The following is a 14,942-nucleotide window of genomic DNA, read 5'->3' as shown; positions in this document are numbered from 1 at the left end:
TTGCAGGAAACTTAGCTACAGCTAACGGTTGACTAATTTCTTATAATGACAAACAGAATTTTGTGCCTCGCTTTCACTTTTAACACTCACCAATTTAGGAAAAGCAGCTGTATTTACAGAACAAATTTATAGCGTGATGTTAGAACAGGTTATACCATCAGAGGTTGCACACAGTCTAATGTTAACTTACACATGCTAACTTCAGCTATAATCACATACAGTGTTGGGAAAAATATATTTGCTACCTTTTTGATGTCTTCTGTTTGTGCACATTTTTCACATGTAAATGTTCCACATCATCAAACTAATATTTATTTAATATTAGGTAGATGTATCTCACAAAACACAAAATGCAGTTTTAACTGATGTTTATTGAAAAGGTATACCACCCCTATGAAAAAGTAATTGCGCCCCTAAACCTAATAAAAGGTTGGGCCACCCTTGGCAGACACAATGTTAGTTAATCGTCTGTGATAGATTGTGATCAGTCTTTTACATCGCCAAGGAGCCATTCTGGCCCACTCTTCTTGGCAGAATAGTTTCAATTCGGCCATATTATATGGTTTTCGAACATGAACTTCCTTTTAAAGTCTTGCCATAGCATCTCAGTTGGATTCAAGTCTGGACTTTGACTCTGCCACTCCAAAGTCTTAACTTTGCTTTTTTTTGAGCCACTCAGAGGTGGACTTGCTTGTGTACTGTGAGCAATTGTCATGCTGTATAACCCATTTGCACTTGAACTTTAGGTCACGAACTGATGGGTGGATTTTCTCTTGGAGGATTTTCTGATGGAAAGCAGAACTCATGGCTACATCAATCATGACAAGTTTAGGTCCTGTGGAATCAAAGCAGCCCAAAAGCGTCACACTACCACCACCATCTTCCAAAAAGTTCCACCTTTGACTCAACACTGTTTCACGTTTTCTCCATTTGTGGATAATGTCTCTCACTGTGGTTCTCTGGAGTCCCAGAGCCTTATGGTTTTGTAACCCTTTCCAAACTGATAAATGCCCATGACTTTGTTTCATATCTGTTCTTGAAACCAGTGGCGGTTCAGGACAAATTTTACTGGGTTGTTCCTCTTTCTGTCCCTGCAGGTTAACGTCCCTCTCTGTGACTTTCATTGCCTGGCTCTTCCTCTTCCTGCTCCTCAGCTCTCTCAACACCTTGACATGACCTCGCTGCTTTCACTTTTTAAATCTGGGGCAAAAAAGCATGTAATGTCCCTTTCTTGCCTCATGCCAACTAGCCTACAATGAGAGGAAAACCGTAGAGGCATCCATCTCATTTAACTAGTAATGTTACCATCCATACTTAGCAAGGGTGGATACTGTTCATTACTTTATTCACCAAAGTATTATTTATCAAAATGCAACAGCCAAGACTCAGGTTACGTGGTTAACATCATCACACCATCGTGATATTTGATTGATATTTGCTTTGATGATTTTGCATAGCAATGCTAAACATAGCGAGATCAGACATTTACAAACTTGGAATGTGGAACAACAGGAACACAGTCATGTTTGCAACAAATCACTTTACAAGGTGACATAATTTTGCTTACCTTGTGCGAGTCACAAGAAAACTATCTCATCCTTTCTCCAAAATTTGTTGTAAGCCCGAATCCCATCAAATGCAGGCAGACCATCTGTACACCAGACAAACAGCACCAGGAGCAAAGCTGTTCTGCAGTTTGGGGTCCATTGTTCTAATTCCCCTATAGAGCGTAGAGCCACTTTAGTTTCCGTTTCGGTGCTGGAGCATATCATTGCTATAAAGTGATCAGTTTATTCTTCAATCAGCACAGGGGCCAGTGACATTTGGACAGGGGCACTGGTCCCTGTAGGCCCCTGTGTAGAAACTCTTTAGAATGTGGCATTGTGTGCTGTATTTTGAGACTCTTCAGCTCACAATGCCAGACAGGTTCTATTTATGTGACATTTAGATTTAACAAGCCTGGTGGTAATCATGCATGGGTGTGGCTGGTGAAATTTAACCCAACTGTCAAACTGGGTTTAATTTCAGTTATTAGCCCAGTTTCTCACAGAGCAAGGTGGTACTGCACAGAATTTTTCCTTTCATAAATAAAATCATCATTTAAAAACTGTATTTTGTGTTTTCTTATGTTATGTCTGTCTTATATTAAAATTAGTTTGATAATCTGAAACATTTAAGTGTGACAAATATGCAAAATAGAAGGAATCTGTAGGAGGGCAAATACACAGTACACATTAGGTTGCACCTTTTATATGTGATATTGTCGAGATGTGGATAAAAATACAAAAGGTTACTATAATTATGATTATTTTGTTTGTATTTATTTTTTGCATTAATGTCAAGATTGTCAGGGATTCCACACTTGATTCATTTTGGGACCACTCTTACTCTCATTATTCCTACAAACTGGCAAGCTCCTCATTGACTATAGGCGCTGTTTACCGATGTTCCCTAAACGCCTCATAGGCGAATGGACACGCCAGCCACGGGGCTGCAGTTCACTGACAGGTGTGAGACCAAAAATTAGTTGTAAAAGAATGAAATAAAGCGTTCCACTGTCAGATTTGACCAACTTGAAACAATGTGATTTTATATACATAGACTGTTTTCTATGAGCAGACCTTTCTATACGTGGAGTGCATTTTAAATGTCAATACAACTGTCGGTCGGCGGCTGCTTTCCGGGTCCGCCCCCTACATCACAGCTATTTTCTAGCTCCCAAAAATCCAAGATGGCAAACAGGAAGTAGCAGACGCATCGCTTCAGAAATCAACGGGTGACGTCATCTTCCACAGTCTGTACTGTAAGCAGAGCAACAACACTGAGCGGAGAAGTCAGCCTGTCTGCTAGTGAAACGGTTCCTTTCAGCCAGCGCCGATGGACAACGCCCAGGAGCGACACAAGCCCATAAGGAATAAATAAACGAGAAGGTCGAGGCTTTGTTCCTGAGTTGGTTCATCGTGTGGAACCTATAATGGAACGGGCGATGGAGCAGCTTAACGTACAGCTCAACCGGCTGACCCGTTCCCTCCGCCGGGCCAGGACCGTGGAACTCCCGGAAGGTAACGATGTAGGATCTCAAAGGCATTCGCTAAACAGCGTCAGCTTCCACGCACAAATAGTTTTGCTCACGTGGTAAACTGTGGCACAGCAGTCCACGTCCTCTGCCACTATCAGTGATGTTTTGGAGGGTCACTGCAGTGTGTTCTATCAGTAAAATACCTTCTACTCAGTTGAGTGACTCAGCTGACAGTAGAGTGGGTCAGTGCTCTGGTAATCAGCCTGACTGAACAGTGGGGGGACTCACTCGGTACTTCCAAAGAATCCTAAAAAGAACTGTGTTACTTCAAGTATTAAATGTGTATTGTTTATTTACATGCACTGTGTCTTCTAGGTGCAGATATGTTTTTTATAGTGTTTTTGTAGTCTGCAGTATGATAAGCGCAGCTGCCTGACTGATGTGACACATGGCGCTGGGAATTAAGACCTGTATGAGCAAATATGCCGGCAAAGGTTCATGTATGAAACCTGGCTCTTAAGTTTATTAACTGACCTATGTGCATACAATATGCAACAACAGAGCCATCCTATACAGTACCCTCAGGCTGTAGAGCAAACAAAGGAAAGAGGAAACTAAAAAGAAATTAAAAGCCAAAGTAGTTGAGAATGTTATTTGGAACTAAAAAGAGATTTTGCATTAGCAGAATATGTCTTTCCTGCCAGATGAAAAAGACAAAGATCTACAGAGACTACAAATTAGCACTTCAAAAAGGAAGACACTAAAATTAATGGTACTGAAAGGAAGCACATGTGGTCACTGTTTGACGAGTGATGTTGCAACAGAAATACTTCATCCAGCAATGGAAAACACTCAGAACTTAGGAACATTCACTTGAATAAGTTGAACTTGGTAATTTGATGTTTTTTTAAAAGTTGACTGAGCTGTCAAAATTTAAAATACTTATTAGGAGAAGAAAACTGAATATCTAGATGCACAATATACACTCCCCTCCAACAGTATTGGAACAGTGAGGTCAGTTCCTTTATTTTTGCTGTAGACTGAAAACATTTGGGTTTGACATCAAACCATGAATATGAGACAAGAGATCAACATTTCAGCTTTTATTTCCAGGTATTTACATTGTGAATATATTTTTCATTTTCAGACTCCACTTTGTAGGGATAAACCTGAGTTTGGAGGAGCTTGTCATGTAGTTTTGTGAAATTTCTTTGAGAATCATCACTACATTAGGATGACATCAGCATAATGCAGCCATATCTAGCATTACTTTTGTTTTTTTGATACAGTTTGTCATATGTGCTCAATCAGACATTACATTGGACACATTAACTTTACATTCATTTGTGTGATCAAGTGTGTAATATTAAAATGTTTTCTGTATGTTTTGTATTATTTTGACATGCAGCAACATATGGTTCTGAATAGAACACTAGTTGACTTCTACGTGATCATTTATTTTTTGGTTAATGTGTGAACAAAGATGGGACTTTGATGACGGATTGTTTTTTTTTTTTTTTATACTACTCACCCATAATCAGAGACCATCTGATTTACTTGTATTACCTTACAGATTCCAAAACATTACCCAGATAAGAAATAACATTTAAGAATTCTGTTCACATTGTTCTGTTTTACAGATATTATTTTAAAATTCTCCTGATTATCTTAGATTGGATGACCCCATTGTGAAAGTCCTGTGTTTGACCCACCGATCCACCACAACCTGAACCCTTTGTGCACTTTGTCACACTTTTAACTACCTTACCAGACTTCCTGGCATAGAGCCCTGCCTATAAGCCTCTCACATGAGTGAAATGCATTGACAAAGTGAGACGTAAAAATAATTAGACTGAATTTACTGACTGACTCTGCAGGGGAGGGCTTTCACTAGATGCTGACAAAAGGTCTTTATCCATCCACCTGAACCCAGGGACCTAAGACTCTGGAACCCATCCCTGGAACACATATGGGTCTGAATCTATGTTTTGCATTTCCAATACTACTTTTATTATTCTAAATTCATCACCATGACAGCAGGTGAACCTAAAAAGTGAGGTAATGAGGGTAAAAACAGAAAAAAACTGAAAACATGGATGCACTCTGCCAACTTACATGACAAGGAGAAGGATTGTGTACGTCATGACTAGGCACAAGGGAGAAGACTACTGATTTTTCATAAAGTTTTGTTTGACAGCCTGTACATCACTTGTTTGTAACAATGTGATAGTTACATCTGTGTCTCCTGGCTAGGCTTGAGTCTGGCATTTCGGAGTCCTATGTGAGTGAGGGTCCTAGCTTTCAAATAAAAGATGGATCAGCTTTGGTTCATGGTAGTTCAATTCTTGGTCTTTGTGGGTTCAGGCACACATTTTTGGATCTGTGATGACCTCTGATGCTGACTTAGTGGTCTAACCTAATGATTGAACTGCACTTTTTCTTTACAACTTCATAGCTCAGAGAATGTGGTGGTGCAAGGATCTTGACAGCCGCATTGTTTGCTGAAAACGTGGATGGTGAACATTATTGAAATATGTTTGTTATTCTTGTAATCTCTGATTTTTTTGAAATGTAACAGCATAACTGAGAGGCAGCTAGAGAAGGTCGTCACAGTGATTGCACAGAAGTCCCTACAGGGAAATCTTGCAACTCCGCAAATTACACCGACAGAATTCCATCTAGCCACGAAGCACTGATTTAATATGCTTTGTGTATTTTTAAATTTGGTCAGTGGGGGTCACTGTTTGTACCACTTACCTTTTTAGTTTGTCTATGCAACATGCAATAAGACAAGATAGTAATCCATCATTCAATGTAAAAGACACACAGTTTTAATGAAAGTGTGTGTTTTTTTTCTCTTTTGTAATTTTTTTAATCAAGCACTGCTTTAAACCACCCCTTTCTGAACTTGCTGTATCTTGTTTTCATTTAGATTTTATTCTAAAAGTTGTAACCTGAAGTATTGATTCCTTTTATAGCTGCCATGACAGATAGTAGTTTTGACAGTTCAGTTGTTGCTTATTGACTCGCCCAAGCTTGTCCCTGTTGCCGTTGTGGTGGTGCTCTGTATCATTCAACTGTGTCTCTAATGAATGTCTCATCATTTGGATGGACTCCAACTCCACTTTCTTGGAACGCAGATTCAGACATTGGCTATCTCATAGCAGAACTTTATGGTGTCCTTGTTCTGCTCTGCAGCCCCATTGTTTTTGGCATAACAGCACGTGAACCAGTTTTCCAACTGCTACACGTTCCAGCTGGTGTGTAAAGCTCACAGTGGAAAGCCAGAGAGTAGAACAAGGAGTTGGAGACTACTTCACACACTGTTGTAGTGTCCAGTTTTCTCTAGTTGGTGGAGGAGAGATTCACTGGAGACACCTCAGTAACATTGAACTAAAGCAGCCATACATGTTCAGATCATAACGTGATCTCTTCTGTATTGCTGATGAGCTGGAATGGTCTGGGTCATGGACATTTCCTTTCTCTGCACTTTTAGTTTCTTCACTTTGGTAATGGTGCACTTTGGCCACATCTTCACGAACTAAAGCTAGTGCGAATGGTGCTTAAGGTTGCTTCAGCACTTTTCTAAATTGGCTTTAAATGTTTCTATCAACTTCAAATTTAACCTTTGATTCTTGTTTGGAAAAAGAGGTATGAATCTTGTAGTGCAGCCTCTTGATTGTGCTTATTTTCTACAGACTGTAGACTGTGATACTTTAACACCTGCACTCCCTAGACTGGTACTGATGGGAGGCTGGAGTCTATCGCAGCTGACACTGGGTGAAAGGCAGGGCACCTCAGAGCTAAAAAACAGACAATCATGCACGCACCTATTGCCACTTTAGAATCACAAAAAAACCTACTATACATGTCTTTGGACTGAGGGAGGAAGCCTGAATACACATTGAAACCTCCGTAGGCAAAGGAAGAACATGCAAACTCCACACAAAAATGCTTTAACTGATCAAGTTTGAAACCACAACTTACCGTACTTGCTTTGAGCTGACAGTGGTAACCACTGAACTGTCATGAAACCCTAGCACTGTATATAGTAAATGCAAATGCATTTGTTTAAAATCAGTATCTAATACATTTTTGTCAGTAAGTTTACATTAACTTAGAAACTATAGTTTGTTGCTCCGCATGTATATGTAACTTTGTGTGTGTGCAGAAGGTGTCATGTCAGAGAGCTGTTGGATGGATAAGAAGCACAAGACAGGCACTAAAAATTGCCAAGAGTGCAACACTTTCGAACTACATCAGTTGTGTGAACTACATAGAGGCTAAACTGAGCAGGCACATGAGTCAGCACTTGAGCAAAGCTCAGAAGAACAACAGTAGGAGGTCTAAGCACAAGCTACTGGTCAAAAGAGCAATCACCCAGGGCTTAAAGACTAGGCAGACCAGCCTGAGTACAGCCTGAATTGACTACATGAAAGACTATGACTCAATCCCCCACTCATGGATACTTTAGAACCAGAGTTTATTTTGGCACCTGATATTGATTAAGGTTAGTTTCTGTCTTAGCAAAATGAATTTTTGCAAAAATGTTATTTGATTTTTATTAATTTTAGTCAGCATATCTTCAAACAGGACTGCACAGTGGATAGCACTGTTGCCTTGCAGCTAGAGGAACCCCGGTTCGCGTCCCGGCCTGGATCTGGGATCTTTCTGCATGGAGTTTGCATGTTCTCCCTGTGCATATGTGGTTTTCTCCAGGTTCTCCAGCTTCCTCCCACAGTCCAAAAACATGCTGAGGTTAATTGATGATTCTAAATTGTCCGTAGGTGTGAATGTGAGTGTGATTGTTTGTCTCTATGTGTAGCCCTGTGATAGACTGGTGACCTGTCCAGGGTGTCCCCTGTCTTCATCCTAAGTCAGCTGGGATAGACTCCAGCCCCCCATGACCCGAATGAGAATTAAGCGGTGTATAGATGATGGATGGATAGAACTGTTCAAACAAAACCTTTCAGTGGCATTTTGTTCTAATTTTTGCATTTTTAAGTTTTGTATCTGCTGAGCACTTTAAGACCATAGTAGTCTACATCTCTGTGTACAGTTACCATGGTCAGAGGTGTTATTCTGATCTATGGCAAGGTTAATGGAAAAGGCTTAGTGTCAGATGATCTCATTCAGTAAATCTAGTTTTTGCTGCCATTTCCAAACTCTGAACCACACTCTGTCTGTGTTGCTCACCTAGCGTTGAGATTACCACAACTGCCTGCTCTTTCCATTGAAGCACAGCAGCATTTTCAGTAAATGATTTACTGACCTGTTCACTCAAGTCCTGTTTGCTACTTGGATTTAGCTTTAGTAAACATGCTAAATGGATGTAAAATATTTATGCAGTTTTTGAACAGCAACGTTCTATGAATGTTAGCTTACCTTTTTACAAACGTCGATGGCTGTTGGTGGTTTGTTTCAGCTTTGTGGCCACTTCTCCTTGTAATTTGTAGATGACCTAGTTGATAAGCCTGTTTACTTTCAAGAATGGCCCGCAAACATTACTGCCTAACACTGAATGTGAGTCTTAATTAACAGCAGTACATGTCAAACTGATGAATCTACTGACCAAGAGATTAATTTCACAGTGGAGGAAACTTTGATCGGAACTTCTAGTGTGTGATTCCTCAGATGCTCAGTAAAAACACTCTGTATTAAAGTAGTGAATACTTTATTTGTCTGTTCATCTGTCTTGAACAGTATCATTCAGTTTCTGTTTGTTGATAATGAGTAAAGCTACCTAGTAAACAATTGGTTGTTACCAAATGTTTTTTGTTTTACAGACATTTTAAACAGATGATCAACTAATCATTTCCAAAGCTGTACATATAGATTCAGAAGTGGAGAAACCATCAACAACCAAATGTAAATGGATGACATCAAGTTATAGTTTTATTACTCATCTGTTTCTCCTCCATAGATAATGAAACTGCTGTGTACACACTGATGCCTATGGTCATGGCTGACCAGCATAGGTAAGCATCATCCTGACTGTACAACATGGGTAATGTATTAGTATACACTGTAATACTGTATTGCTGTTCTCAGACTGTGCTTGAACTAAAATACATATATTATGGCATATTTATCTACTTTGGCAGATAGAAACAAGCCTCATTTTGTTTTTACTTTCATTTGCACATCTTTACTACTGCAAAGGTATAATATTGTCCCCTCCAGAAGAAATGATTTTCCCGTTCCATCCTGTCTCTAAAAGGTCAGTGTCAGAGTTGCTGCTCAACTCCAAGTTTGATGTGAACTACGCCTTTGGACGGGTCAAGAGAAGTCTGCTGCACATTGCTGCCAAGTAAGATACAATAATGCTTACACTGTTCTTCTTTTTAGAGAAAGCACCAGGGATCGACGTTATTACCTAACGCCGATCCCTAGTGTGCTAATTTATTGAGATACAGATCAGTATCTCCATTAACTGACACATTTAGTCATAAATTTGATGATTATTTATGAAATAATGTCTTCAGATTTCTCTTTTTTGGCATTTGCACTGCTCAATAAATCACAGATTTGGACCACAAGTAACATTTCGGAACTATTGAAAGGAAGATTTATATTACCTGCTGCTGAGAGACAGTTGCTTAGGATGGTCAACCAACAATTGCTAAAAAATAGGTCTGCAATGAATTAGATGCTGCTGAAACAGTCAAGAGTGTTTTCCATCGCCATGCAAGAAGCAAGTGGCCCTTTGACTGAAGTTTACTGCTGATCATATGGACAAAGAAAGGCCTTCTGGAGGAAATTTCTGTGATCAGATTTTAAAAAAAAAAACATAATAATTCAACCACAATGACCAGATATATGTTTGGAGGAGAGAAGGTGAGGCCTTTAACCCCAAGTACACTACACCAACCCGTCAAGCTTAGTGGTAGCAGTATTATGGTCTGGGGCTGTTTCGGTACCAGTGAAATTGGTGCTTTATACAAAGTAAATGGTGTAATGAAGAAGGAGGATTACCTTCACATTCTTCAGAAAAACCTAAAATCACCAAATAGAAGGTTTCAATAAGACAATGACCCCAAACACACATCAAAGGTGGTAAAGAAATGACAAAATGTGTCTAGAATTAGGGTTTAAGACTGATTGTGAGCAAGGCTGGACCTGAATATCCATTCGTGATGGTGGTATCCGAATATGTACGTTCCTTTGTCTCACCCTCATAACATCCAGAAATGCCTAAAACTTGCCAGGGAGCACAAGCACTGGACTGTAAATGACTGGAAGAAGGTACTCTGGATGGACGAATCCAAGTTTGAACTCTTCGGTCAGCATCATTGTATTTATGTCTGCAGAAAAGCTGGAGAACGTTTTGATGCTAGATGCACTTAACCCACAGTGAAACACGGGGGAGATTCCATTATGGTATGGGGTTCCATTTGTGGAAACGGCATTGGCAAATTAGTTCAAATGGATGGTAGCATGAACAAGACGGTCTACCACAACATCTTGGTGTATCATGGAATCCCTTCTGGATGGAACCTGATTGGTTGAACCTGATTCTATGAACCATGGGTTCATAGACCAAGAAGACAATGACCCCAGTTATACTTCAAAGCTGTGCAGAGACTACTGGACCAAGAAAAAGAATCTTGAGTACTGGAACTGATGACTGGCCAAGTCAAAGTCCAGACTTGAATCCTATTGAACAGATCTGAGATTTATTGAATTTAAAAATAGAATGGCACAACAGCTTCATCCAAAGCAAGTCTCTGGGAACAGATACAAACTATTTGGAGTTCAATAACAAAAGAGACTGCTGAAAAGTCCATAAAAACAATGACAGCAAGAATGCAGCTGTTGTCAGGGCCAAAGGAGGTCATACACAATTTTAAGATGTTTGGTTAATATATGTGAATAAGGACTATTTAGTTGTTTCAGTTTATTTGCCTAATAAATAACAATGCAATTTTTAGTTTGAAACAAGTTTTTGACAGATTTCTAAAATTTGTTTTCTCGTTTTTATTACAGGTGGTCTAATAAATTTGTTAAGCACTATGCATACATACATGCATACATACATACATACATACATATTTAGCAAAAGGGAGTTTTTTTTGCATATGTACTGGTGTCTGCTACTCAGACAGTAAGTGGTACTGTGCTGTCTTTATACAGCTGCGGGTCAGTGGAGTGTCTGGTTCTGCTGCTGAAGAGAGGAGCCAACCCAAACTACCAGGACATCTCAGGCTGTACCCCTCTGCACCTTGCTGCTAGGAATGGGTATGAGAATACATATATAACAGATTTAATCTGTGTTTACATGTTGGTGATTCCCAGTGAGTTTACTTTTTCGGTCATATATTGATTTATACATACTGAAAGCCTTTTCTTCCTCAGTGATCATTGCAACACCGTTGTTAAGCATTTAAAATATAATATATTTATAATCTCGCAGTCTTTTTCTTTCCTACGTTTTGTTGCTGTGTGCACAAGACAGAAGGGCAGTCCTTAAAACTAACTCTATACCTCTATTTGAGTTTCAAAAAATGGCTCAGATTACATTTCACTCTCTTTTAGAAATGCTGCAAGTGGCCATAGTGGGTTAATTTAGTCATATGTACCATTTTTAATTGCCCCCCTGGGGTCAAGTAAAGTTTTCTGAATCTGAATTTTAGACAACCCCCAGCTATGATGCCACATTCTGTAATCCAAGATCTACCAGTCATCAGCAGCTGACCAGACAGAAGCACAGCAAACTTAGTTCAGCTTAGAGAAACATTTTAAGGCACAACACAACATTTTAGCTGTCCAGAAGACAAGATTACATCTTTGCTGTATTTGTTATGCTTGATTCCACTGTCCACCTAATGCCAGAATACAACCGGACAGAATCAGCATCAGCTGATTAGCTTGTTTGAGAGTTAATAAAGCCTACGTTACTGTCTGCCCTGTTTCATTTTATACTGGTCACTATGGTGCACATTAAAATGTATTAGATACATAATAATGTTAAACAATAGACAACACTTGAGAACTGAGCCAAGTGGCCTCACACTGTCTATCTCATTGAAGCATACACTGATCAGGCATAATATTATGACCACATGCCTAATGTTGTGTTGGTCCCTTTTTCTGCCAAAACAACCCTGACCTGTTGAGGCCTGGACTCCACTAGACCCCTGAAGGTGTGCTGTGGTATCTGGCACCAAGATGTTAGCAGCAGATCCTTTAAGTCCTGGAAGTTGTGAGGTGGAGCCTCCATGGATCAGACTTGTTTGTCCAGCAGATCCCACAGATGCTGGATTGGATTGAGATCTGGGGAATTTGGAGGCCAAGTCAACCTCAAACTGGTTGTTGTGCTCCTCAAACCATTCCTGGACCATTTTTGCTTTGTGGCACTGCGTATTATCCTGCTGAAAGAGGCCACTGCCATCAGGGAATACCGTTTCCATGAAAGGGTGTACATGATCTGCAACAATGCTTAGGTAGGTGTCAAAGTAACATCCACATGGATGGCAGGGCCCAAGGTTTCCCAGCAGAACATTGCTCAAAGCATTTCACTGCCTCCACCGGCTTGCATTCTGCACATGCATCCTGGTGTTCCCCAGGTAAGTGACATACACCCACTTGGCCATCCACATGATGTAAAGGAAAACGCAATTCATCAGACCAGGCCACCTTCTTCCATTGCTCCACGGTCCAGTTCTGATGCTCATGTGCCCAATGTTGGTGCTTTCAGCAGTGCACAGGGGTCATCATGGGCACCCTGACTGGTCTGTGACTATGCAGCCCCATACGCAACAAACTGTGATGCACTGTGTGTTCTGACACTTTTCTATCAGAACCAGTATTAGCATCTTCAGCAATTTGAGCAACAGTAGCTCATCTATTGGATCGGACCACACGGGCCAGCCTTCACTCCCCACGTACATCAATGGGCCTTGGCTGCTCATGACCCTGTCTCCGGTTCACCACTATTCCTTCCTTGGACCCCTTTTGATAGTTACTGACCACTACAGACCAGGAACACCCCACAAGAGTTGCAGTTTTGGAGATGCTCTGATCCAGTCATCCCTCCATCACAGTTTGGTCCCTGTCAAATTCACTCAAATCCTTACATTTACCCATTTTTCCTGCTTCTAACACATCAACATTGGGGACAAAATGTTCACTTGCTGCTTAATATATCCAACCCACTAACAGGTGCCATGATGGAGATAATCAGTGTTATTCATTTCACCTGTCAGTGGTCATAATGTTATGCCTAATCGGTGTACATTTGGAAACAAATGTAGCTTATCCAACTGTTTCCTCTACTAAGAATGTAACTGGATAAATCTTTGGCTTTAATGTTTCTTTTGAATACCTTCTGTTTTGACTTGTTTTCTGTATGTTGTTTTCAGTTGACTGTAAACATAGTCATGACTGTAAAATGGCATGAAACAGAGTACCTGTATACATAGTGACACTAATGCTAAACCCTTTCCCTCACTGTTACCTCAGACAGAAGAAGTGTATGGGCAAACTACTGGAATATAATGCTGATGTCAATATCTGCAACAATGAGGGACTGACTGCTGTGAGTTGACTCTATTTCTCTGGTTTTGCTTCACGTTGTACTATATTTCTTAGATCACTATAATCATCATTAGTGTGCTCCCTGTGTGACTGGTGGTTAATTCATTTGTGTAGTCAGGATAGTGACTGTTCACATTTTTCTCTGCTGCAGATCCACTGGTTGGCAGTAAATGGTCGAACAGAGCTTCTGCATGATCTGGTCCAGCATGTATCCAATGTTGATGTGGAGGATGCCATGGGGCAGACTGCTTTACACGTAGCCTGCCAAAATGGACACAAAACAGTAAGCAATTTCAAAATATCTCAGCAATTTGAAACCATAGATATGCGTCACACATTTTCAGTCCTGCTAGAAGAGCATGGGGATCAAAGCAACCATAGCATTAGCTATCCACTGCGTAGGGTGCATCCATCATGTGCTCACGGTAAGTGAGTGTAACTACTGTTAAGACCAGTTTATGGTTTGTATGGCTGTGTGCACCGGCTGAAAAGTGGACTGTGGACGCAGCTTTGTTCATACTTGAATAGAGCTGTGCCGGGCAGGGCGACTGTGGCTCACTTGGGAAAGTGGGTTGTCCATTAATTGCAAGTTTGTTGGCTAATCCCATAACCCTCCATATGTTGAAGTGTCCTTGGGCCAAACAACCCGAAGTTGCTCCAGATATCAGACAAGCACCTTGCATGGCATCTCTGTCGCCTTTGTGTGAATGAGAAAGACATGGTAAAGTGCGTTGAGCACTGCTGAGGTAGAAAAGCGCTGTGTAATTGCAGACCATTTACCAGTTACTTACCTTCATATCAAAGACAGAAAAACACATATGGAAACAGCAGCTGACACGATTGCAATGTACTGGTTGTCATTCCTGAAACGGAAACATAGCATTGAATTTCTGGAAAAATGACGACACCCTACTGTGTTTAGGCTCTGTCAACAGTGCATGTGCAAACAAAGATCCTCCAAAGTCTGGCAGGGACTATTCTAATTAAACGTTTCAATGATGAATTAAAAGGTGTGGGTGACCATTACACTCCTCGTAAGTCTTTTCTCCTATCAAACATTTGTAGTGAAAAGTATACTTGCAGTAAAAGTATAAAAATTGGCATGAAAATATTTGAATAATTGAAACACTGAACTTTATTTGAATGCCTAAAGTATGTTTAGTTAATCAAACAAATAGAAAATAATAGCTCCAGAAGTGCATGGATTTCATAGACTCAGAAGCATCTCTTATAAAGTTGAATAAAAGCTTAAATAAATAGCTCCCTGAAAGTTTTCCACAGTAAATAAAGTCAAATTTAAATATAACTATAATGACTTATCTTTGTTTTAACCCTTAGGAATCTGGGGGGACAATTTGACTGAGGTTCATTTTTGACTAATTTTGAT

At 40.1% G+C, this 14,942-nt stretch overlaps 1 protein-coding gene across 1 annotated transcript in view; it reads left to right on the top strand.

Annotated features, from left to right (window-relative positions):
* The first annotated feature begins 2,777 nt into the window (after positions 1-2,777).
* Positions 2,778-14,942, top strand: part of hace1 (HECT domain and ankyrin repeat containing E3 ubiquitin protein ligase 1) — a 42,970-nt gene continuing 30,805 nt past the window's right edge. Inside the window, exons 1-6 of the mRNA XM_055013480.1 lie at positions 2,778-3,062; positions 8,943-8,997; positions 9,240-9,329; positions 11,153-11,257; positions 13,481-13,556; positions 13,707-13,838. Coding sequence (XP_054869455.1) covers positions 2,975-3,062; positions 8,943-8,997; positions 9,240-9,329; positions 11,153-11,257; positions 13,481-13,556; positions 13,707-13,838 — 546 coding nt within the window. The 5' untranslated portion in view covers positions 2,778-2,974. The remainder of the gene's footprint in view (positions 3,063-8,942; positions 8,998-9,239; positions 9,330-11,152; positions 11,258-13,480; positions 13,557-13,706; positions 13,839-14,942) is intronic.

Source organism: Amphiprion ocellaris, chromosome 9 (assembly GCF_022539595.1).
Source record: "Amphiprion ocellaris isolate individual 3 ecotype Okinawa chromosome 9, ASM2253959v1, whole genome shotgun sequence".
NCBI lineage: Eukaryota > Metazoa > Chordata > Actinopteri > Pomacentridae > Amphiprion > Amphiprion ocellaris.
Note: the sequence above shows the minus strand (reverse complement) of the source record. Positions and strands in the feature narration are given on the sequence as shown.